At 38.1% G+C, this 25,255-nt stretch overlaps 1 protein-coding gene across 11 annotated transcripts in view; it reads left to right on the plus strand.

Moving 5' to 3' along the window:
- LOC120430004 (rab11 family-interacting protein 4B) overlaps nt 1-25,255 on the plus strand; it is a 224,957-nt gene that overhangs the window by 130,113 nt on the left and 69,589 nt on the right. For 8 of the 11 annotated variants that reach the window (XM_052708414.1, XM_052708415.1, XM_052708416.1 and 5 more), the window contains 2 exons: nt 15,897-16,031; nt 22,677-22,963. In XM_052708414.1, coding sequence (XP_052564374.1) covers nt 15,897-16,031; nt 22,677-22,963 — 422 coding nt within the window. Of the gene's footprint in view, nt 1-10,071; nt 10,946-15,896; nt 16,032-22,676; nt 22,964-25,255 lie in introns of those variants that run through there. The other 3 variants (XM_052708411.1, XM_052708413.1, XM_052708412.1) reach the window with 2 other exon arrangements.

The following is a 25,255-nucleotide window of genomic DNA, read 5'->3' on the forward strand; positions in this document are numbered from 1 at the left end:
CAAAACAAAAGAGCCAATTCTTGAGGCGGTGTGTGGGAATCTCTTAGTTGCTCCTGCTAATGGCGCGTTTTATTAGATCGAAACGGCACTAACGGTGCTGCGGGTGTTGTACCGGAAACTTCCGAGATTGGCTCTGATTTGGTGCATTTTCAAGAGATGATGGGGCGGTTGAAACACTTTCACCCCGATAACGATCTTGACGAAATTTGGTTCACAAAACCACTTTATGTGTGTTTAGTGACGAGCTTTCGTGCTCCGGTACGTCCAATTATCCGAACCACAAGTCGCACACAGAGATTTGTTCCGCGGATTCGCACGCACATTTTCACGCACTCGCGCGGTTTAGTAGACCGCAGCGGAGATGCTCGCAGAGACAGTGAGTTCAATAAAGTAAACTTTCGCTGCAATAACCTTCCTCTGTTGCATTAATTTCCCGTATATATACTTATTTGTAATAACAACAGCTGCTGCCGGGTTTGTACAGCCAGGCCCACAAACCTTCACCGGGGCTAAACCCAAAGAGCCCCGAAAGTTCAAGCCCGAAAGAGAAAACCTCTAAACCTAATTAATACATTATGCCATCATCATTGCTCATCGCGCGGTAATTGGTCTGAGCTCGTGGTTCATCTTCAGCGCGGAAAACCGCGCGCGCGAAAATCGAGCCAGAGAGAGAGAGAGGGGGAAAATTTAAGAGCCAGATTTTCGCTAGGGGGCACGCTGCTCGCATCGATGAGCTCCGATTTTGATGAAACTTTCAGCGTTTGTTGGTCTACAAAAAATATGAACTCATGCCAAATATGAGCCCTCTACGATACGAGGAAGTGAGGTAAAATATCAATTCAAAATTTTGCAAAAATGTTCAAAAATAATAGGCCAAATTTTTAAAACTCTCATAACTCAAGTTTGGCAATACGTAAACCTGCTCGCTTGGTTTCATTTGAAAGGTCTTTACATGCACTACAACTTCGACTTTGAATAACATCTGTCGGATACTTACCTCCAGAGATATTTACTAATTACTGAAAAGTCATGATTTTTTTAAAAAAATGTCGTATCTTTCTTTAAAACGGAGATACCACCATACCCTATGTGGCAAAATTGAGGCATGGCTAGTACTCTAAGTCTACAATAATAACTTTTTGGTACCTACGATTGTGGTAAAAAAATCAATAATTCTTTGAAAATCCTTTTTTTTAATTAAATTTTACAATTCCATCAAACCCAAAACAATGTTTCGATATGAAATCGTTCTTGTTGAGTCTCAATTTTATCACCGAATATGTTTATACGCTGGAGATGTTAAATATGGCATAATTTGACATATCTTTAAGCTTTTTATGCCAAACTTATTCCAATAACTGAATTGAAAAAATCAAGAAAAAATAAAAAAAATGCTTGTGAATACAAGCTTAAACTATTTTAAAAACTTTATATATATTAAAAAAAACTTTAACTTAAACTTTATACTTTATATATAACTTTATATATTATATCTTTATTGCTGTTGTAACAAGCAATGCGTTCGAAAAGAGATGCTGTAACTGGAGAAAAAGAGTTTTCCACACAAAAATATATTACTACAGAGCAAATTAAATCACTATTTGCTAGATTTGCAATGCTCTACAAACAAAACAAACTGAAATTGTCTGATGTACGTGATGAACACATCCAAATGATTGAAAAATCTGATGATTTATACACGGTGAATAACAAATAACATGTATAGAAATCAATTGCATTTTACTTTTTTTTTATTTTTTTTCAGGAAGCTTCTGAAAAAACAAAGCAGGACTTTGTTACTACACTATTAGAAACTGTAGAGAACTAAATTTATCACATGAAATTTCTTTTGAAATATTTCTTTATATGGTGATATCAATAACATCTATTCAAAACTATTGAATTATATATATATCGAGCCAAACATTTCATTAGGGCACAAAACCAAAAAGTAAACATTCGGGATTATTCCACTATTCCATTCATTAGTACACTCCCTACATGCCCTCCAAGAATCAGATTGATAACAAACAATTTCCTAATTTTTCAAAAACACAAAAGGGCACATAACCATGTTCACTGCAAACCAAAAAAAAAAGTTCAAATGTGCCCTTTTATTTTCCGTTAGGTTCTCGTACTTGAGGAACTTTTTGTGTTATAAAGTGAACTTTTCATACATTCTTAACACTAATTCACTTAAAAAAAAAGTTTGGTTTTCTTTTCCCCAAGGATTTCTGCAGAGAAAAACTTCGTCAAAAAACAATATTTTAAATGGTCCCGCGGATGCTGTTCAGTACACTTTTGAAGAATTTTTATGTTTCACATACATTATCTACACCATTCAATCACAAAACTTCACCAATAATCAAAATTTCTACTGAATTACTCATTATTTCTAATTTAACAAAAGGGCCCGTAAACATCATTCAAAACACCGTAAACTGGGGTCAATCGGGACACATGGGGCGAATTGGGACAGCAGTTTTAACCATGTTGGAGCTCAATATTTTGATTTTTCTGGTTGGTTTCGGTTAGAACAGACTCAGGCCAACAAAATGTGTTTATCCATTTCCAAATTTAAAAGTTTTAAGTGCTCTAAAAACTGCTGTCCCTATTCAGACTGTAGTCCCGATTCACCCCAGATTACGGCAACAATCCGGTGACAGCGCTTCAGTGCCCTTTCAGCTCTCTTCTAAATTACAGCTTTTGGTTTTGTGCCCTAATGAAATGTTTGGCTCGATATATCATACATTTCAGGAACAAGGAAGGATTTTCAAAGAATTATTGATTTTTTTACCACAATCGTAGGTACCAAAAAGTTATTATTGTAGACTTAGAGTACTAGCCATGCCTCAATTTTGCCACATAGGGTATGGTGGTATCTCCGTTTTAAAGAAAGATACGATATTTTTAAAAAAAATCATGACTTTTCAGTAATTAGTAAATATTTCTGGAGGTAAGTATCCGACAGATGTTATTCAAAGTCGAAGTTGTAGTGCATGTAAAGACCTTTCAAATGAAACCAAGCGAGCAGGTTTACGTATTGCCAAACTTCAGTTATGAGAGTTTTAAAAATTTGGCCTATTATTTTTGAACATTTTTGCAAAATTTTGAATTGATATTTTACCTCACTTCCTCGTATCGTAGAGGGCTCATATTTGGCATGAGTTCATATTTTTTGTAGACCAACAAACGCTGAAAGTTTCATCAAAATCGGAGCTCATCGATACGACCTCTAGAACAAAGTCGTGCCCCCTAGCGAAAATATGGCTCTTAAAGAAACAAGTGGAATGCTCGCGAAAAAAAGGCAAGGCGAGCAAGCAAGCAAAGTTGAAACTAATTACCAACTTCGGGGGTATATCTCATTAATAACCGTTTTCTAAACTTATCGGTAAAATGACTGCATTCGCACGGTCTAGCTGAGCCGGGCTTGGCTTTTCCCCTTCGCCATCGCGAGCTGGTTGGTTAGCTGGCTGGGAATGATGGCCAAGTGGAGGAAATTTCGCCGAGATCAATAAAACATGAGCTCGGCGAAGAAAAAATGACCGGTTGTGAGGAGAGCGCGAAAAACAGCGACATTTTGGCATATTTTGTATGAGGGAACCAGGAAATTGGTCAACTGTGAACGGATATTGGTCAAATATACAAAAGATTTAATTATTCGATGAGTAGTTGTCATATAAAATGAGCGTAATTTACAAAAATCGGTGTCTTGGGACTGAGATTTAAATTTTTTGATCGATTTGGTGTCTTCGATAAAATTTTTGGTTATGATCATAACTTTTTCGAAAGAAAGTATTACAAAAATCCCAATTTTCTACTCAAATTTTTCTTAGAAAACAAAAAAGAATCTTTTGCGCAAGAGTTTGATTTGTTGTAAAATCTGGTATCAGAGTAATGCATTTTTGAAAAATGATGATTTTTCGAAAAAAATAGCACTTTGTCTTAAGGTATCCAATACACGTAATATTTTTCAAATATTTCTAGCAAAACAATGTAAATGATCCACTGTCGAAGTGTAAACAAAGAGTCTATCCTGCTCGTTCCTAGTGTAAACATCATCTGACGTGAGCAGGATAGACTTAGACATTGACATTGGCCTATTTACATTGTTTTGCTTGAATCTTGATCATTAATTTTTGTTATAAAAAAAATAAAAAATCTAAATTTCTAGTTGTTTGCTAAATTAATATTTATTATAATGGTTAAAAAATGAAAACCCTAATAATATTGAAGAAAATTTTATATTTTGAAAACTAAACATCAAAATTAGCATTTTCATGGTCATTAGTGTATCCCAAAAAGGCGATGTGGCGGAAACCACCCGAAATTTCATAGGTTTTTGCCTCAGGAACAAAGTAGGAAAGTTGCAAAAATGATTTAGTTCTGCCTGGAATGTTAAAGAAACTAAAAAAAATTTATTTTGCCGTTATAACCAATACCATAATCTTATGGGCAAGTTCTTTCTGAACAATTCTGAGCTTTTTGAATTGTTTATAACAGCAATTTACAAGCAAAATAAAAAAAGCTTTGACTATGTGACGTAAACGAAGCGATGATGGCGCTTACGTCGCACAGTGATGAGTGTGTGATTTCTGATCTTTGAACCGAAAATCAGAAGTTTTAAATCATCTAATCAGCCAAAATTTTGAACTGATAATATCTCGGAAACTATTTGTTCGATTTTAATTAGAATTAAGCTTAACGGTGCACATCGATCCCAGAAGGTCCCGGTGGCAAATTTTGAGACGAGATTTGTCTGATCACGCCTTCCGTCGGATGGGGAAGTAAATGTTGGCCCCGGTCTAACCTAGAGGTGTTAGGTCGTTAGCTCAGTCCAGGTGTAGGAGTCGTCTCCCTGGGTCCTGCCTCGGTGGATTCGCTGGTAGGCAGTTGGATTCACAATCCAAAGGTCGTCAGTTCGAATCCCGGGGTGGATGGAAGCTAAGGTGTAAAAAGAGGCTTGCAATTGCCTCAACAATCAAGCCTTCGGACACCTAGTTTCGAGTAGGAATCTCGCAATTGAGAACGCCAAGGCAAAGCTGTAGAGCGAATAATTTGATTTTGATTTTGGTGCACATCAACCAGAGCTTTTACACCCATATTTTTGTTACAGACATTTTAGTATCTTCAAAACTACGGGTACTATCGAGATATTTTTTTATTCATCCCCTAAGGTACTGTTCACAAAATAATTTACAACAAAGTTTGATTAATTTTACATTCCCGTTATTGCAGGATTGGGTCCGTAAGTTTGACCATTTTGGGATAAGAAGACAACAACTTCCTTCGTTGCTGTGTGCCCTTAACAACACAAAGTTTTTAAAAAATATTTGCATCAACCTTACTGCATTTCCAGATTGAATTGCAGCTTTTTTTGTCGACAATGATCAAACCCGCTACGCTAAGAGTGCAAAAATAAAACTTGACGTTTCAATTAAGGCGCAGCACTACTGCATTTCAAAATAGATAGCTGAATAACAGTAGCTCGAGCGGTCGTAGGCGTAAATTAATTACTTTTATTTACAAAATTGGAACAATAAGCTTCTGGTATCTTTTTGGACGGAATCCTAACCAAAAAATGGCAAGTCCAGCTCCTGCAATTGACATTGTGCCAATTTTCTCCCCGCCAAATTATGTTACCTCCGGCGGAGTTGCCGACGACCGTTTGTTGACGCGGAAAGATCTGCGTCGCAGCAGAGCGCGCATATTTGGGTTAATGGCCATCATCGGCGTCGATGCGGCAAAGGGGAAAATTAATTTGATTTGCAAGAAAAAAAAGATTGAGATTACACCTGACCAGCAGCCTGGTAATTGAATAGTTCACGACCAAGTTCATCGGATTTGGCTGACCTCAAAAAAATCAACTTTCCTTTGGCAATTCCGCTGATTACTACACAGGTGCTGTAGTCCGCGGATCAAACTTTCAAGTTCGAGATTAGGCCCAGAGGAAAAAAATGGGCAGCTGAGAAATGGTTCACTTTCCGCCACTTCGACAACCTGGAGCAGGCCCTGTGTAAAACTTTCAATCTCACCAACTAATTCCACGCGAGCTTCGTGAAAGGGAACTCCGTCTTCTATTCAACCAGCTACCGCTGGGTAGCTTAATTGAAAGTTAATCTCGTAACAGCCACCCCGCACGGCGATTGGCCGCTGCAGATCCGGCCGGGTCTTCTCGGCGTCGCGTGTGGCACGTGAGATCGAAAGGGGGGCGAGTCTTCCAAATTTATGACGCGGTGCGTCCCTAGAAAACGGAATGGTATTGCTTCATTCGGGTAATTAATCACCACCTGGCTGCAAACAACGTCTGAAATGGCTCCGAGACGATAGACAACAAGGGCACTGTTTTGCGTGTCCCCCACGTGTGTGATAATGGGATGGTGATTCGAGCGCGCAAATACGACGAACCTCTGCTTTTTTTTCCTCAGAGTTTGTTTTGATCGCGTAAAGCGATTGACTGATGGCCTGGTAGATCCAAATGAAGGTCGATGACAGTTACGTAATGGACATTACCTTCGCAGGCGGAGGCTGTGTGTGCCACGAGCACACAATCGTTCTTTGATGATGATCGGAGCCTCACTTTGAGGTGGCCAATTTGGCCGTGTGCCGTGAACTCTATGGCTGGCGTTGATGGGATTTGTGGGTCAATTGGATAAAGACCCGGTAAACATTCGTTGGATTAGCTGGATCTGATTGCTTTGAATTGCTCTAATAACACAGTTTTGGATGAGGTTAGGATATCCTAGACCGCTTTAAGCTATGCTTCAAATGTTGAAAATTATTTATGAAACACATCTTCAAGATCTTGAATAATTCTCAACGTAGATGTATCTTCTTCTCAAACTAAGTTTAATTTACTTAAAATGAAATTTCTGAGGTGTGTTCATTACATTGATCAAAAGTTTGGACGTAATTTTTGGACAGCCTCATGACAAAAAAGTTTGAATTTGAAACACATTATGCGTATTTTCTTTTCCGAACACTGTCAAGTGATATTAAATTAGTTGTCTTAAAGAGTCTATCTCTGCTCAATACCAGAGTATCAGACAAAAAAAGTCTTTGACTACCTATTTTGAATCGTTGACTACCTCCTGATAATTCACCTTCCAAAGCAAAACAAACAGTCGGCATCCACGCACTTTCCGGCAACATAAATTGCGCACGCACCTTTGATCATGAGCATAGTACAAACGCATGGAAATCAAATGAAATAATTGAAAAATATTGGACGTTTTCGCTTTTCGCGTTCGGTACCAGCATCTTGAGCATCAGCAGCATCTGCCATGCCGATCATTCCCACACCCCCTCGCCGTTGTTGTTGGTGGGTGGCTTTCGCTTTTGAACTGACTGTTGTGGACTATCTCGGCGCAAATGCAATAATTTTTCAATGAATTATTCGCCTGGCCTGGCCAATGAGAAGAGGAGCAGAAAAGTTGCATTTTTTTGCCATACAAATTCAGGCAGAGAAAGAAGAAGAAAAAGTTTCGAAATAGAAATTTCATTGCCAGCAACGGCTCGAGCTGTGCTGAGCTGCTGGCCGGTATAATTTTCCAATTTGAAAATTCAAATTTGGTCGAGCGGGCGCAATTTGGGGGCTGGGTTTGGCGAGTGCTGCTCGTGTTCAATGAAGATCTGCAGAGCCAATAAAAGTGAGGGTAGAATTTGCAGTCCTCTCGCAAGGCAAGGACGATCGAAGAATGGAAGTTCGTTGAGCGAGCGAACCATGATCTGTGGCAATTAATGGTCTGGGCCGGACGTCCTTGTTGGGGTCGGAACCGATGGAGTGACCGCGCCGTAATTGGTTTCGTTACGGCATGGAACTTGGGGATCGTGCTTGGCTCGTGCACTGAGTTCTTCAAGAACATCAATACCATGAAAATCTACAAGTTCTTTGTTGATTCTCTAGATCTTTTTCTACACGAATTCCACGGTATTTGGGCGATTTCAACGGTTTTTAAAACTTTGTAGAACTTAAATGCCAACCCCAAGCAGAGAAAACATCTAGTATCAACGAAGCGATACATTCAACTCTGGTGAACCTAAACCAACCAGAAGTGAGTAAAAGTCACCGTGTCTCATATGTTTTGACGTTCCATGATTGACGGCGCGACACTTCCTAATAGCTTTCTTTTCGGAGGGTGTCACACTCGATCAGCATGAATCAGCTGGCTAGATATGAGGCAAAACGCAGTCCTCAAATCTACGTTTTGCTGACGCGCACAAAAGTGTCGATCAGCTGCCCCGGAAACCGGTTATTGACTTGACACTGTCCGCAGATTGGTGACTTTCAGCGATCAAAACAAGATTCGACTCTGGCGAAGTTCGGACGTGCAACTTTGCAGTCTGTTACGACATGATCCGGTTTTTTTTCGGTGAACCACACGAGAACTGGGAAAGGGCTTTGACCCGTGGCATTCCGCGCGCGTGGAGGCGATCTTTGGGTGCGTTGTAATTTAGTGCAACCATGATATTTGTGTTTTATGGCCCCAGGGTCGTTAAAATTGGCCATTAGAGCGCGCGGTTACGACCTTCGTCGGGTGATCCAATTTTCCACTGCCGGCCGAAAGGGGGCAATTATAAATCGCGAAAGGTCGTAAAGCTGAGAAATGTGAATGGCAGACATTCTTTCGCCTTTGGCTGAAGGTGATTTGTGGACGTTCTGAGCATTACGTAATTGGGTCAGAGATCTCTGGTGCTGAACACGCCACAACTGTTCATAATATTTTCAAAAGATAGCGATCGTTCAATACCGAAAATCACAGACGTTACGTGACTTCAAGATCATAAACAAACACCCCTGCAGCCAAGACTGTTTACTTCAGCCAGATTAATCGTCGATTGTTATCACGCGCGCCCGGTTATCTAACCCGGTGAAAGCAGAAGTGCTGCAAGCTTCTCGCGATGATCGCAAGCACGGACTTGCTTCCTAATGGGGTATCTCTCGAAAGACGGCACGACTCGAGCGCCACCAAGTTCAGCACAAATCATATCTCAAGTACCACAAAAGCTTCAAACGCTCTGGAAAAGGCAGCGCGATCAAGATTCCCACGATTACGCGACCACCTCCAACCTCGTCCCTTTTGAAGAAAGCTGCCTGCTCCATAAACAGCGAGAGGGCACCTCACTTCCGAGTAGGCTTAGCCAAACAAAAATGGTAATCGATCTCTAACCTATAGCCGCACCATCAAACGGAGAGTCGCCGCGCGCTATCATTACTTCTTTATTACCGCGATTGCGCTACCTTTTCGGAGGGGAAGGCAAAAGGACCCCGCAATCTGCATTAAAAAAACCTTCAACGAGAGCTGGGTTCGTCGCTTGCTCGCCCGTATGGAGGCATTGACATCTCTCGGCATTTCTCGCCCCAAGGAGTTGAATTTCGTCATGCTTCCGCCTGGAAATCACGCGATTCTACAAAGAAACACTGGCGTTGCACGTGCAACTTTTGCGACGAACAAAGAAACACTTTTCGAGCCCAAATAGCGCAGCAAATTGTTCATTTCCCCGAGCCGTGTTCTTCCGAAAATGGTTCGCGAAACATTCAAGCCTCGGAAACCAGAAATTGATTCGATAATTGTAACTCAACACGGTCGGTCGAGTTATCCAAGATCTTGAACATGGGCGAATTAGGCGGTGGCGGCGGCGTCGTGCTGGCCAATTGCCAGGGTTTGTGCGAAAATCACACCTGAAACTTGGCGTGGTGGTGCAATAAATGTTTGCCGCCAACCAGCTGTTTTGCATTTGCATTAAATGCCAACCGCGCGGCGAAACTTTGTTTGTACGAGAGGTCCATATTTGAGTTACAATGTTTGTTGTTTGAACAAAATCGAGATATAAAAAGGCAAATTGAATAAAAACTCACTGCTTCCCTTTTAAAGTACTTTTCAGTGTGTTCAATGAATCCTGTTGACAAAGATATTATTCTGGTTTTTGTGGGAATTGAGTGACATTCTTGAAAACGTAACAAAAATAATCAAATTGTGTTGTAAATAAACTAAATACACCGCAGATAGTTAGCACATTCTTCGAACAAGTGTAGCATGTAAGAAACAAGAAGTGCAACGAAGTCCTTATTTCTACAGATCCGGTGCGTGAATATCTAGAATACAGAATAAGCTCAAAAATCCATAGTGTAAAGTGTCCCGTTAAGAAAAGTGCGCCGACCGAAGGGCCCCAATCCCTTGGCGCGCCCCTCCCCGGCAAATGATGCTCGCCCGTAGCCGGCCCAATGAATTGGCACCGACTTAGTGACAAGCTTTCGCCCCTCAAGATGATGGCCTCGTCGAAGAAGGTCGACTATCTGTCGTCGACCCCGACCTCGACCGCCACCCCGGCCTCCACCAGCCAGCCGGACAGCCTCGACCTGGACTACGACATGTGGCAGGGCCAGTTCGAGTTTGTCGGCCCGACTGTCCCCGCGGCCACGCTCGACCAGTCGACGGCCATTGCCATCAGCAGCAGCCTGCTGCACCCAAATCTCTACAACCTGCAACAATCACGCACCGCTTCATCTAGTCTGGAAGATTTACGCTTAAACGATTACATCCCTCCCGATCAGCCGGTGCTGATCGACGAGGAAACCTTCCTGAGTCTTCACCCGAACGACTTTCCCCCCTCGGGACCGCACTCGGGGTTCTATCTGGACGAGTACAACAACCACGGCGAAACGCAACAACTCAACAACAACAACAGTCTCATCACCAGCAACAAAGACAGCAACGCCAACAACATACTCAACAACAAGCTGTTGAACAACAAAACCAACAACCTGATCAGCTCGGTCATTATCGAGGAGAAGAATGCCAAAAACAACCTGATCAACAGCAACCTCAAGCTGATCAGCGACAATCCCGAGTTTGGCAACAAGTACATCTTGAAGGCAACGAACGGGACCAACAAAATGAACGGCCTTATCAAAACCGACCTTTGTGATAACTTGAACGAGCAAGTAAGTACGGAGTGTGGGTGGGGTGTTGGGAGGGGGAGGGGAATCGTGTTGGAGTCGTTGTAGACATGTGTTTACGATTGTGAGAATGCTTCTGGGATTGTTTTGAACGCCATTTGAAATATTGTAGTGTAGCCTTTTTCTTCTTCGCTTCGTGATTTTAGCCGATTGCAGACTGGATTTCGCCATGTATATATTATGATTTTTCAAAACAGGTTGGCTCTAGGAATTGATAATTGGGAATAAAACCAATTTCACCTGAATCCTTTCATGGAAAGGGATTTGGATGATGAACTCCACTCCACTCGCTAGACTTAACAATCTTACATTTATTTCTAATGAAATCTTTATCTAATTTGTGAAAGACCAATGAACCTAGGACCAAACTAATTTTAACGAAAAATAAAATCTTAGTCAATTGTCTTAATTTGTTTAACAGATTGAAAAAAACATATTATTAGTACAAACGACAAGCACCAGAAAAAAATCAGCATGAGTCGTGAATTATCCAACAGAGTTTATCAAGTTAGATTAATACAACTAGTACTAAAATAGTACACAACAAGTTGCAAAAATAAGATTTTTGCAGCACGAGTTGTACAAATACGACTAGTGCTGAATATATCAAGTTTTGCAACGAGTTGCTTACAACATTTTTTGCAATTCCGTCGTGAAACTACTTACTTTTCCTGTCATTCTTGAACGACGAAATAGCCTACTTTTCTGTACCAAAAATAACATAATCGAATAGCAACACTTTTCAAAATAAATGCTGAAAAGTTCTACTTTTATGCACTCAAATGGGTGCTGAAAAGTTGAACTTTTTAGCACTTGTTTCGAAAAGTAACACTTTTCAACATTTTTTTGTTTCAAACGATTTATTGGCAAAATACATGAAAATTTGACATAAAATTTCACTCAGTGTGTGTTTTTTGGAATTGCAAAAAATGTTGTATGGAACTCGTTGCAAAACTTGTTTTTTTTAGTACTCTTCGTATTTATCCAACTCGGTGAACCTCGTTGGATAAATGTACGACTCGTGCTGAAAAAATCCTCTGCTCTACTATTTTGAATTTCCGAAAAACGCTTCTTGAATGAGATTGTATGTCAAACATTCATGTGTTTAGTAAATTCGCCATTCAAAACAAAAAAATATTGAAAAATGTTACTTTTCGATAGTAGTAAAACTTTTTAAGTAAAACTTTTCAGCACCCATTTCGGTGCTGAAAATAAGAACTTTTCAGCACTAGTATTGAAAGGTTTTGAATTTCCATTCAGTTATTTTAGGTAGGGAAAAGTAGGCCGTTTCGTTTCTCCAGAAGGACAGGAAAAGTTGACAGTTTGCAAAAAAAAAAGATTTTGGAATTCCTGCAAAATAACCCATAATTTTGTTTTTTGAACTGCCTTTAATATTAAATTGATTAAGATTTATTGGCACTCAAAACGATTTTTTACTGCTCCGTAATTTATTTGTATTGCCTTCTTTTTTCCATGGAGACAAGAGGTCTACAAATTGCTCAAATCCTTGCTAAACTTCTTTAAAAGTATTTCTCTACGTTTGTTTTGTTTTTTTTCTCGCCCAAAGCTCCAGAAATAATTCAAAATGATTTAAAAGGTTTAACGAATTTAATTTTCTGGAAAACAAATTAATCCATGAGGAAAATTGGAAAAGATTTCTTAGAATCAAATTATTGAATTATTTCTATAAAAAAAATAATAATAAAATTTGTGTATATTTCTTTACAATTTTGCGGACTGGACATACAAAACAGGCACGTGAAGGGATCGATTTGATGTCTTCGACAAAGTTGTAGGTTAAAATTAGGTTTTATTTTTCAGAAAAATGGGTACACAGAAAAATAGTTCTAATATTTTAATTCACTTTTTAAAACTTATAATTGTGTTTTGTAATTTTAGTTTTTTTTTCATATGGGTAATTCTCCGCCAACTCACACAGCACTTGCCCCGACCCCTCTTCAATTTGCGTGAAACTTTGTCCTAAGGGGTAACTTTTGTCCCTGATCACGAATCCGAGGTCCGTTTTTTGATATCTCGTGACGGAGGGGCGGTACGACCCCTTCCATTTTTGAACATGCAAAAAAAGAGGTGTTTTTCAATAATTTGCAGCCTGAAACGGTGATGAGATAGAAATTTGGTGTCAAAAAGACTTTTATGTAAAATTAGACGCCTGATTTGATGGCGTACTCAGAATTCCGAAAAAACGTATTTTTCATCGAAAGTTTTGAAAAAGTTGGTCGTCATGGATCATGGCCGTTCATTTCAACCCGCGACAGACACGGACGACAAAATAAAGAGAAACGCAAAAAGTAACTTTTTCAAAACTTTTTTTCGTAAAATCGCGATAACTCGTGATGTTTATAAGCAAACCCCTTATGTCTATACATCAAAATTTTTGTAATTGTCTGCTCTACAACTTTGTAGAACATTGTTACACTCTAAAAAATAACCCTGCAAAGTTAGAAAAAACACGAAATTTTAAAATGAAAAATTTTGTTCTAAATGAAAAAAATTACCCTTCTGGGTCAATGTAGATTCAAAAAGTACATTGAATTTCCCATAAAATGACATGTTCCAAAATTTTTTACAATCGAGTAACGGAAAATGGGAGAATTTTTAAAACTTTTTTAGTGTTTTTTTTCGATGAAAAATTCGTTTTTTCGGAATTCTGAGTACGCCATCAAATCGGGCGTCTAATTTTACATAAAAGTCCTTTTGACACAAAATTTCTATCTCATCACCGTTTCAGGCTGCAAATTATTGAAAAACACCTCTTTTTTCGCATGTTCAAAAATGGAAGGGGTCGTACCGCCCCTCCGTCACGAGATATCAAAAAACGGACCTCGGATTCGTGATCAGGGACAAAAGTTACCCCTTAGGACAAAGTTTCACGCAAATCGAAAAGGGGTCGGGGCAACTGCTGTGTGAGTTGGCGGAGAATTACCCTATTGTAAAAACGTTACTTAATCCACCCTTAGGTGGTTGGCGCCTTCCTTACATTTAAAGGGTGCTATCCAAAATGCAAAAAGTGCGTAAATAACACTTAATTGCATATAACTTTTGATATCGTTGTCAGATCCTCAATGTTTTGAACGCGTTAGAAAGGTCTTTTGAATACTCATCCTACGATAGGTCGCATGAGAGATCCGGACAGCATTTTCATCAAAATATCTGAGATCCGGCCTATAAAATTGCGTAAATAACATTTGATAGGGTTGTCAGATCTTCAATGTCTTGGACGCGTTGGAAAGGTCTTTTAAATACCTTTCTGAAAATGTATAGCATGACGGGTTTTCTTACAAAAACCACCCTTTTTACAATCTTCCGGAATTTGATTCTGAGTCGATAGGTATACATGAAGGTGGAGGTCTAATTGAGAAGTTCATTTTTCGAGTGATTTTATAGCCTTTCCTCAGTAACGTGAGGAAGGCAAAAATGCACAACTTTCCAAAGTAATATCTTGGCACTCACCTTCCCAAGCTCGAGGGGTGGTTGTTCATTCTGAAATGATTCATGAAATTTTAGAAAAAAAAAAAAATCTCAAAAATCCCATTCTTTTACATCGCTTTGGTATCAAAATTGTCAGATTGTTGAATATCCACAAACCTTTTTAAATTTCCAGCCCGCAAATTTGTTTGGAAATTCGATGATGCAAAATATGTACTTTTTTTGGCATCGTGAAAGCAAGGCCGCAGTTTCGTCCTAATTTAAAAAAAAAAGCAGAAAAGTTGATTTGCAAGAACGTAGAAAATTACTCTGAATTATTCAATTTGTTAGAACAGAGCAAACATTTTCTTTTCAGAAGATTTCAAGATACTGGTTAGGGTTGAAAGTTTATATTTTAGATTTAGAACGCATTGTTCAAAGACCAAAGACCTCAATTCTTCCAAGATATACGTTTTCAAGTTGATTAGACAATATCTATTTTTTATTGTGATTTTTTGAGGCGAAATTAAATCCAAGTGATATTATATCGCTTTTAAAAACAAATACTCTGTTTGCAGAATTTTAAGAACGTGTTTTTGGTGACGGCAACAAATATGTATTCTTTCTGTGTGCAAGTTTGATGTTTTTTTTTGTGTTTTAGAGGTTATTCAATTGCTTGCGCTTTTTTCCATCCAGGTCCCACCAACCATTTTTGTCATTCAAAAAAGTTTAATTGCGAATCACGGTTTTATGACTCTGCGAAAAAAGGTGTCATTTTCACAGATCATTGGCCTCTCCCCCCCCCGTCGCTGATTCGTGGTGGCCCCATGCTTTCGGGGTCCGTACCACATCGTCGTGGGTGACAGTGAAACGAAACAAAAAGATTCACTGAACTTTTCGGCCCCGTTTGCGTAATTGCGTTTAGACGCGTGAACACCGATTTTGGGCGATAATTTCTCACAACTGAAGCTGGTTACGTGACATCTTGCCGAGGGAGGGCGTTACGCACCAAAGGGGCGATCTTCAAACTTCTGGAGCATCGCCAATTGGCCGTAATGGGCGCCTAATAACTCGGTCAGTGGCGGTGGTGCGTTATCCAACGGCGGATCTTCCCCGCGGAGGACAGTTTTGCGTCTTTTTTTTTTGAGTACGACGACGCTCTTCTCGTTAGATCACTCGCCCAAGTTTGTGTGCGGGGCCGTAAGCAAATTGAAATTGATGGGCCTTCTCTTTTGCCAGCGTCACATAATGCCCTCCTCGTGTAACTGTGTCACCAAGTTAGCCAAGAGACGCTGTAAAGATAGAGAGTTCTGCTGAAAATGGGAAGTTACGCCACCGAAAATGAGTTGACTTTGCAGAACTGGATGTGATTCATTTTGCTAAATCGTTCGCTTTTACACCAGGGAAAGCAGGGAAGCGTTTTCTGTTTGCGTTTGAGTGAGCTTGCAATTCTGGAAACATTGTTATGAATCAGTTACTAATTTTGAACCTTATTTTTTTCTACTTGCAGCTAGAGATACTGCAGCGCCAAGTGACGAACCTGGCCGACACGCAGAACAATGTCGAGGACCGCACCAGCCGGACGAAGGCCGAGTACGCCGTGCTGCAGGCCCGCTACCACATGCTGGAGGAGCAGCTGAGGGAGGTGAGTGTTGAGAAAAAAGGGGGAAATTTAAGCGGTATTTTCTTCGGAAATTTATTTGAAAATCGTATTAGAGGTAACCTGATTCACTCAAGAGCTGTATTTATTTTGCAATCTAAAATTAATCATAAAATGTCAATAATTGCTAAATTTTAAACTGTTCCTAATTTAAATCAAAATTTTATATTTTATTTTGCGACCTGGACCACTGTATACAGTTGGATGCTTTATTAAATTTGATTTAACATTGATATTTTGAAAAAATCTCAAAAAATGCCTACAGATGTGGATTAAAAAAGTGTGACATGAAATGTCCACTTACGCAAAATACTTTATGCATTAAATACTTCAATATACGGAAGATAACCTCGAAAGCACACGTCCAAGACTTGCGTCAACCTGATCGTCGTTACCCATCCGGTAACAGCACTAAAAAATCGATCAAACGCGATCGCGCGTTCACTCCATAACTCTCGCGTTGATGTCATACAACAGATCGAGCCTCCACTCCTTCCCCCCTTTGCATCACATCCGCCGCGGACAAATATGATCGCCAATTGACCGTGTTGGGGACTCCCGGCCAGCCGACCGGATTGATGCACGATGCAACCCCGCGGATTGATTTCCATTATCGTGCAATTTATGCGCAACCACACGCACTTCTTCACTTCTTTTACGTCCACATCACTGTCCATTTAGCGGCGGCGGAAGAGTCAGTCATCGAGCCACCACCCGGCGTCGGCGATCGTCTTTTCCGCGTGACGCCTTTTTGTGTGTTTTATTTTTTTGCGCTTGCAACTCCAATCCGGTGCGAAGCCGGCGCGGGTACTTCCTATTTTCACCCAATGAATATGCAACACCTACGTCCGATCGAATCTGCTAAACTGTGCTGTTCGGAGTTGCTACGTTTGCAGTGCAGAAAATGGGCAAATAATTAAATCTTTAAATTATTTGTTTTTGATTGGAAAATCCTTTCACATAAAAAGTACGTAAACAAACACGCGATTGCTTTTTTTTCATTCATCATTATCGACTTGTTTGAGTTACTGGTTGTAAGAGGAGATACCCTTTCTATTAGCTAATCAGTAATGCAGTTGATGGATTGGCGGCTTTTCCCATGGTTAGCGATGGTGCACCATGGTGGTATTAAACTGTGCAGCTAATCGCAGGCGGTCTGTAACTCTCTGTAGAGGATCGCGGGGAGGAACCTGTTGAGTTGTTTAGTTGGATCGCTGGATCGTAGCTAGATTTGCATTAGTCATTTTAACTGTGATATTTTTTATTACGATTTTTTTTTATCCTGCTTCAAAATCCATAAATGATTTTACTTGTTTCCTTCAAATAATTTTGGAGTGTTGACAAAAAAGCATTACCTGTTTTCAATCTAGATTAATTTTTCAAAATAACCAATGGTGGATTTCCTATGTACATAAAAATGATAGCAAAATGAGATAAGAATATTTTTTAAATATAAAAAAAATGACATTCCAAGTATAGTTATTGAAAAAATAAACTAAAACGAGCATTTATTTTTAATTTATGGTCTGTTGTCTCAAAAAATAATGTTCAGAATAGTAGTTTATCATTCCAACGCCCAAGGCTTCAAAAAAGTTGGAACGGTAACTTCAACTCGCTGGTTCTCGGGCATAACTCAACCAATCAAGATGATTCTTCTTTCCAGTGATTTGTTAGGATGTCTAGATGATTCTAGACCTTTGCAGAACTTAATTTGATCAAATCTGTAATTGTTGCGATCAAAAACATCGTTCCAACTTTTTTTTTCGCGTTTAAAAAAAAGTTCGCCGAAAATTCCGCGGAGGCAGTCTTTTAAAAAAAGGTGGAACGATGTTTTCGGTCGCAGAAATTACAGATTTGTTCAAATCAAGTTCTGAAAAATTTTAGAATCATCTAGACATTAATACAAATCACTGGAAACAAGAATCGTCCCGATTGGTTGAGTTATGCCCGAGAACCAGCGAGTTGAAATTACCGTTCCACCTTTTTTTAGAGGCTTGGGCGTCCGTGTAAGTTGGGCATGCGTTGGGCGTTCCAGTGTTATGCGACAAGTTGCAAAAAGAGGATTTTTTCAGCACGAGTTGTACATTTATCCAACGAGGTTCACCGAGTTGGATAAATACGAAGAGTGCTGAAAAAATCAAGTTTTGCAACGAGTTCCATACAACATTTTTTGCAATTCCATAAAACACACACTGAGTGAAATTTTAAGCCAAATTTTCATGTATTTTGTCAATAAATCGTTTAAATCAAAAAAAAATGTTGAAAAGTGTTACTTTTCGAATCAAGTGCTGAAAAGTTCAACTTTTCAGCACCCATTTGAGTGCTGAAAAGTAGAACTTTTCAGTATTTATTTTGAAAAGTTTTGCTATTCGATTCTGTTATTTTTGGTACAGAAAAGTAGGCTATTTCGTCGTTCAAGAATGACAGGAAAAGTGAGTAGTTTCAAGACGGAGATTAGTTTCAAGACGGAATTGCAAAAACTATATTTTTGCAATTCCGATGTGAAACTGTCAACTTTTCCTGTCCTTCTGGAGAAACGAAACTGCCTACTTTTCCATACCAAAAATAACAGAATGGAAAGTTAATACCTTTCTACTTTTCAGCACTTGTAATGGGTGCTGAAAAGTTGAACTTTTCATCACTAGTGTCGAAAAATAATATTTTTCAATATTTTCTGGTTTGAACGGTGAATTTAATAAATACATGAATGTTTGACAAAAAATTCCATTCCAGAAGCGTTTTTCGAAATGGCAAAAAATGTTGTAAGCAATTCGTTGCAAAACTTGATTTTTTCAGCACTCGTCGTATTTATCCAACTCGGTAAACCTTGTTGCATAAATGTGCGACTCGTGCTGAAAAAATCTTATTTTTGCAACTTGTTGTATAAACTACTATTTTGCAATTTCATCGTTAAACAACTCACTTTTCCTGAAATTCTCGAACGTCGAAAGGGCCTGCTTTTCAAAACAAAATGAAGAAAGTACGGGAAAGTTCACTAGATTTACAGAAGTCGTTATTTAAATTTCTTTTTTAGAACGTAAAAAAAACGACGCCTTACTTTTCAATTTTATTTTGTGACCTGAAATTAGGACGCTACCGAAACTTTTGACAGGAAATGGTAGTTTATGCAACATGTTGCATAAAGAAGATTTTTCAGCACGAGTCGTACATTATCTTACAAATCCATCTTAATTACATTTTAGCTTTAAAGTAAAACATATTTTTCGTTGCAAAAAGACTTTTTGCAGAATCGTACATCGAAACAATGGCAAATACGGAAAGAAATTCTGTAGGCAAACCCGATAACTCTGTGTTATCAAATTTGTAAAAAATGAAATGTTTTCATAATCGATACATAGTTCCCAGAATCGAAATTTTGGAAACATTTCAATGTTTACAAATTCGACAACACAGAGTTACCGGATTTGCTTGCAGGATTTCTATCCGTGTAGTTTCCTTGAATTTCTTTGAATTACCAGAAGCTACACCCAAAATTCAAATTCGTGAGAATCGTTCCCTCGAAATTTATTGAGGGCTCAAAGCCAAAATCGATAGAATAATGCTACCAACTCACACCATTAAAACAAATCGTAAATAAATCTCCAACAAGTGTCATACCTCGACTTACGGTGGCCGAGGCAGTTAAGTCATTGGCTTAGTTTGTCAAAGGTTTCTGGTTCAATTCCCGTAGTTGACACTTTTGTTTTTTTTTTGTTTTGACGTATGAACTTGTTTAGCAAATGAACCTCGAGGGAATAATTCTTTCGCTCAACTCGTGCTGTGTTCTCTGTGTCCGTGAATGATACCACTGTTCTTTCGACTCCTGGCTATTATTCTCACGGACAACGTCAGTTTTGGGTGTTCTTCGAATTTCACTGAATTTGTACTAATTCCTTGCTATTACTGTTTCAAGGCATTGTGAATCGTTATTTTATTGTATTTTCGTAAACAAATAAATGTACATCATCCTAAATTAAAAACTATTGTAAACATGTGTTATGTTTAAGTCCACTTTTTGCTTAAAGATACACCAACAGTAGAATAGCTCTACCAATATTAAATGGAAGAATGAGCCATCACGAAATTGTGTTCAGTTGTTCATTGAAACAGTTCATCCCATTGAGTGGTTTATATTGACAATTGACCACCTAATAGTGATCGAACTTAGGTGTCCGAGTTTCGATATTGGCACTTTTTTCTTGTTGATAAACTGTTTTGAAAATGAATCCGATTATCCGAAGGTTTGTATGGGACTTTGGAGAGGCGAATCAAGCACATTTTTATCTTTTTTTAATTCTTTTTTTAGCATCAAATCTGAGTTCTGCGAACCTATTTTAGTCAAATTTGAATGGTTGGCATTCTAAATTACCCCCCCCCCCCCCTTTAAAGTTGACCTGAAAAACCGGGGGGCAAAAACTTTTTTTTCTAAAATCTTCAAAATGTCAATGGAAATTTAAGAGCAATCAGCTGAAATCAATTCAAAATGCATTCCCCTGCGTTTAGAACCATTTTTAGCATGTTTGAGTTGATTTAAAAATATTTAAAAATGTCGATGTTTATTATCACAAAATGTTTTTTGTTTCATTAAAATTTTTGTTTTCGTCAAACTTATTTTTTTTTAATTAATGATTGCAAAACAACTGAACTAGTTTAAATTAACCAATGCTTCTCTAATCTTCTCATTCAGATGGTTGAACTTGAACTTGTTAAAAAATCCAGTAACCATAATTGAGAGGAGCCAAAAAAACTGCGGATTCCAAAATTTACCTTGAAGTATATTTAGCATGTTACATCCCCGAAATGAAAATAATTTTTTTTAGATATTTTCTCTCAAGACAAGTTTAATTTGTATATCCTCTCTCGAGCATAGAAATCCTCATAATCTTTTTTTTTTTAATTCTTGGTAAGTTAATTTCGTTGTATCAAGGTAATTTCTTTTTTTGATGTCAATCAATCATTTTGTGTTTCGCGTCAACCTCAATAATAAATTATATTTTGGAAAAAAAACTCTTGCAATCTTTGTAAAGTTATGGACCGCCAAATTTGAACATAAGGTTTTCCTGATGCCTGTAAATATTTCTTCAATTAGTACATATTAATAAGTTGACCTTAAGATGAACAACTTTAAATTGTTGTGTTTTTATATTGCAAAAATCCCAATAAAATTTCCCAGTATTAGCTATTATTTACTCCACATAAATCTAATAACAAGTTCATGCAACAAGTTAGTGCAAACTCAGTACGAGGAAGATTCGTAAACATCTACAATTTTGAGTCCCAAAATGCTCAAGAAACGATCTTGTAATTGCAAATTTAAAAAAAAAACAAATATTAGGGCAACTTAAATGAACGTTTCATTGAATAAATATGACTTGATTGTAACTGAATTCATTGAAAAGAAACAAATTTATTAATTTACTTTTTAAATATGTAATTGGCACTATTAGCATAGTTTAAAAAAAAACCCGAGATTTCCCGGCCAAAGCCAACGAGAAGAAGTGAGTGCTTTTGTGTATGGTTTGGATTGTATTGGGAAAAAGGGCAACCGGGATTTCCCGGGAATTGGCCAAACTCAACTCTCGATTCCCGGGAAATTGAAAATCTCGAGAATCGTCACCCTCTAGTTTTGTATGATGCCATGTCGTTTTTTCGATTGATTTGAACTTTCAAATTGGAAATTTATCATTTGAGCGATAAATTCCGGTGTGAAACTTCGTTGTGTAACACAGAGATGCAACAGACGTAATCACAACAGAGAATGATTAATGGCTGCGGTGGCAATGAAAACAACAGCTCACCAACATAGAAAAAAATGATCATTGATTTTTTACCTCCACTTTCATCGATCATGGTTGGTCAAATATGGAGCTGGTCTCATAATGGTGCTGGCGCTGGTTGATCGGAACGAACTTTAGTATACCCTAGTGGCTCAGTTGAGACCACCCGTTGGCGATTATTCGGCCTTTCAGAGCGGGATGGTTGTTTACTTTACGGCGACGTGCCGCCAGCAATAGGCCACATTGACTTGGGGTTGACTTTGGTACAATCACTTTTCCGTAATTTATTGCACCTTCCTCCTAAATCTCGATTGGAGATAAGACGGAAGATGGATACTTTTTGGCGACTGTCGTCGCTAATTAAGATACAGGTTTTTATTGAGTTACGATGGAGTGTGCCCAAGAAAGACTAATTGAAATCGATAGCCAATTTGAAATTGGTCACATAATTGGGAATCGATTTTTTATGTTTCATGTGCTTTTTTGGACTAAGCTGAGACATGTTGAACATTTAACCGCTTTTAAGATTTAGGCCAAAATTAAATCACATAACGAACGAATACGTCACGCAGCTCTAGCTGGGAAAAGGTCGTCGCACCGCGCAATTATCTTCTTCAGCTGGTCGTGAACTAAAAGTTCAGCTGGGTGCGGCTATTTCATGCATCGTAGCACATCGAGAAATCCCCGAGTTTTTGCCAGTAATAACGCGCGAGCTGCGACACCGATTTAGAACCATTGTTTTCGAAGTTCTAACGGGGCTCCTATAAGAACAAAATTATCTTGTCACTCAGAAAAGTTCAGCCAAGTTTGCAAATTTACTCAGCGATTACGAATTTCTTTCCCCCCTTCACAGACGGAACTGCGGGCGGAGGAACGGCTGGCGGAGGAGCAGAAGCGGCACCGGGAGCTGCTGGCGCGGGTCGAGCGGGAGGCCAAACTGCAGAATGAAAACTGCCAGATCCGGATACGAACCATCGAGATGGAGGCGAACCAGCTGCGCGAGGAGATCGCCCGGTTGCGGCTGCAGGCGGACAAACAGGCCGCCGACCTGCACGCCACCGAGGACAAGCTCGAGAAGGCGCGGGACGGCCTGATGGTGTCGCAGCAGGAGCTGGCCGAGGCCAAAGCCAACGAGAAGAAGTGAGTACTTTTGTGTATGGTTGGGATTGTTTTGGGAAAAGGCAACTTTTAGAAATTAATTTCTTATTTTTTAACCCTCTAAGACCCGACTTTATTAGAAAATGAAGATTTGTTTTTTTAAATAATTTTTAATCATCAAAAATCATCATTGAGTAGATGATTTTGCTTATGAGATAATAATAATAGTAATAAATAAGTGGGGTCAACTTTCATTGTGATTTATCTGACATCCACACTTTTTCTGTCAAACTGTCTCAATGTTTTTGATCGCAATTTGTTGCAACTTAAAAGCTAATTCGCGATTTCTCGAAAATGTTTGCTAGAATTTTCAAAAAAAAAAAATTTTTTTTACTAAATTAAAACTTTAAGAAATTGTATCTCAGACACCAGTTCAACTTATTCAAGAAAAATGTAGATAATTTTCCAAGATTTTAGTTTTTTTGCCGGGGCACTTTTTCTCTATATTTTTTTCAAAATTGCAAAAAAAAATCAAAGTTTATGTCGCCCTTCCTTCAAAATCGGTTCGAAAAATCAGGGGGCAAAAAGAAATTCAAAAGACTTAAAAATTTCAAAGGAAATAATAGTCTAACCAACTGAAAACAATTTGAAATGAATTTTCTTGCGTTAAAAAAAAACATATTTAGCATGTCTGGGATCGATCAAAAATATTTTCAATTTAAAAAAAAAAAACAATAATAATCTCTTCAATACTTGGAAATTTTGAAAACTAATGTGTGCAAAACAACTGGGCAGGTGTAAAATGTATGTAAAACACTTTTTTCATTCAAATGGTATTTCCATGGCTTGTTATTTAAATTTTCATATTTTTTTTATATTTTTTGAAAAAAAAAAAGGAATTTTCAAATTATAGGCACTCTAAGGGCCTATAATTTGAAAACGGCGCACTTTATAATGAAATGTGTGAGGCATTTGTTTGACATTTTTTTTTACAAATTCTAATCTTTTTTTGCACTATCGAAAAAGATGCCTTTTAGTCCTCTAAAACATATAAAATGAAAAATAAAACCTTTTGTGATAAAAAATCAAGCAAAAAAATCAAGGATTTATTTTTCGTGTACCCATTTTTCTGAAAATTTTTAATCATAGACTACAATTTTGCCCAAGACATCTCGTCGATCAGAAAAAAACTTTTCTCATGATACATATGATATGTTCGTGTTGTTTTGAATCTGTATCTTGAAAACAAGTCTATATCAAGCTTTTTAAAATATGTTTTTTGTAATTTATGAGAAAATGACTTGACCCTATACTTGACTTCAGCAACTTTTTTTCTGGGGGTTCGTTTGACCAATAGGACCTACGCCGTGCTAGGGTGGTCCCAAATGGCAATTTTCGTAAATTTTCGCAAAAATCACATTTTTCAAAAAAAATCATAACTTTGCACCATTTCTACAGATTTAGTTGTCTTGGACGCAAATGAAAGGTGATTAGTTGACCTTACAAAGAAAACTAGTTTGAAGACCAAAAAATCTAGCTTAACATTTGAAAAGGTCGAATGAAGCTTTAAAATTACGTTTTGACGGTATCTGGACCAAAGAGTCTATATGTCTGAAAATATTTTTATCGGATCCCTCGGACAATTTAACGTTACATACTCAAAAATGGGAGATGTTTATTAACAGGATTCCAAGAAATGACTTTTAGAAAATAAAAACTAGGGTTTCCGGCGCGGTGCGCGCAAAATGACAAAATAACGAAAAAGAAAAAAAAACGACTTTTTTTACTTAAACTGAGCGGTTCTCTCAGATTTCGGTCATTCCATTTTTTTTTTGTATTTTTTAATCCTACTGAAACTTTTTTGGTGCCTTCGGTATGCCCAAAGAAGCCATTTTGCATCATTAAATTCTCCATATAATTTTCCATACAAATTTGGCAGCTGTCCATACAAAAATGATTTATGAAAATTCAAAAATCTGTATCTTTTGAAGGAATTTTTTGATCGTTTTGGTGTCTTCGGCAAAGTTGTAAGTATGGATATGGACACGGTAAAAATTTTTTTGGTGATTTTTTATTGAACTTTTTGTCACTAAAACTTGATTTGCAAAAAAACACTATTTTATTCTTTTTTATTTTTTGATATGTTTTAGAGGACATCAAATGATAACTTTTCAGAAATTTCCAGGTTGTGCAAAAAATCTTTGACCGAGTTATGAATTTTTTTTAATCAATACTGATTTTTTCAAAAAATCGAAATATTGCTCGTAAAAATTTTTCAACTTCATTTTTCGATGTAAAATCAAATTTGCAATCAAAAAGTACTGAAGTGAAATT

Source organism: Culex pipiens, chromosome 2 (assembly GCF_016801865.2).
Source record: "Culex pipiens pallens isolate TS chromosome 2, TS_CPP_V2, whole genome shotgun sequence".
Taxonomy (NCBI): Eukaryota; Metazoa; Arthropoda; class Insecta; order Diptera; family Culicidae; genus Culex; species Culex pipiens.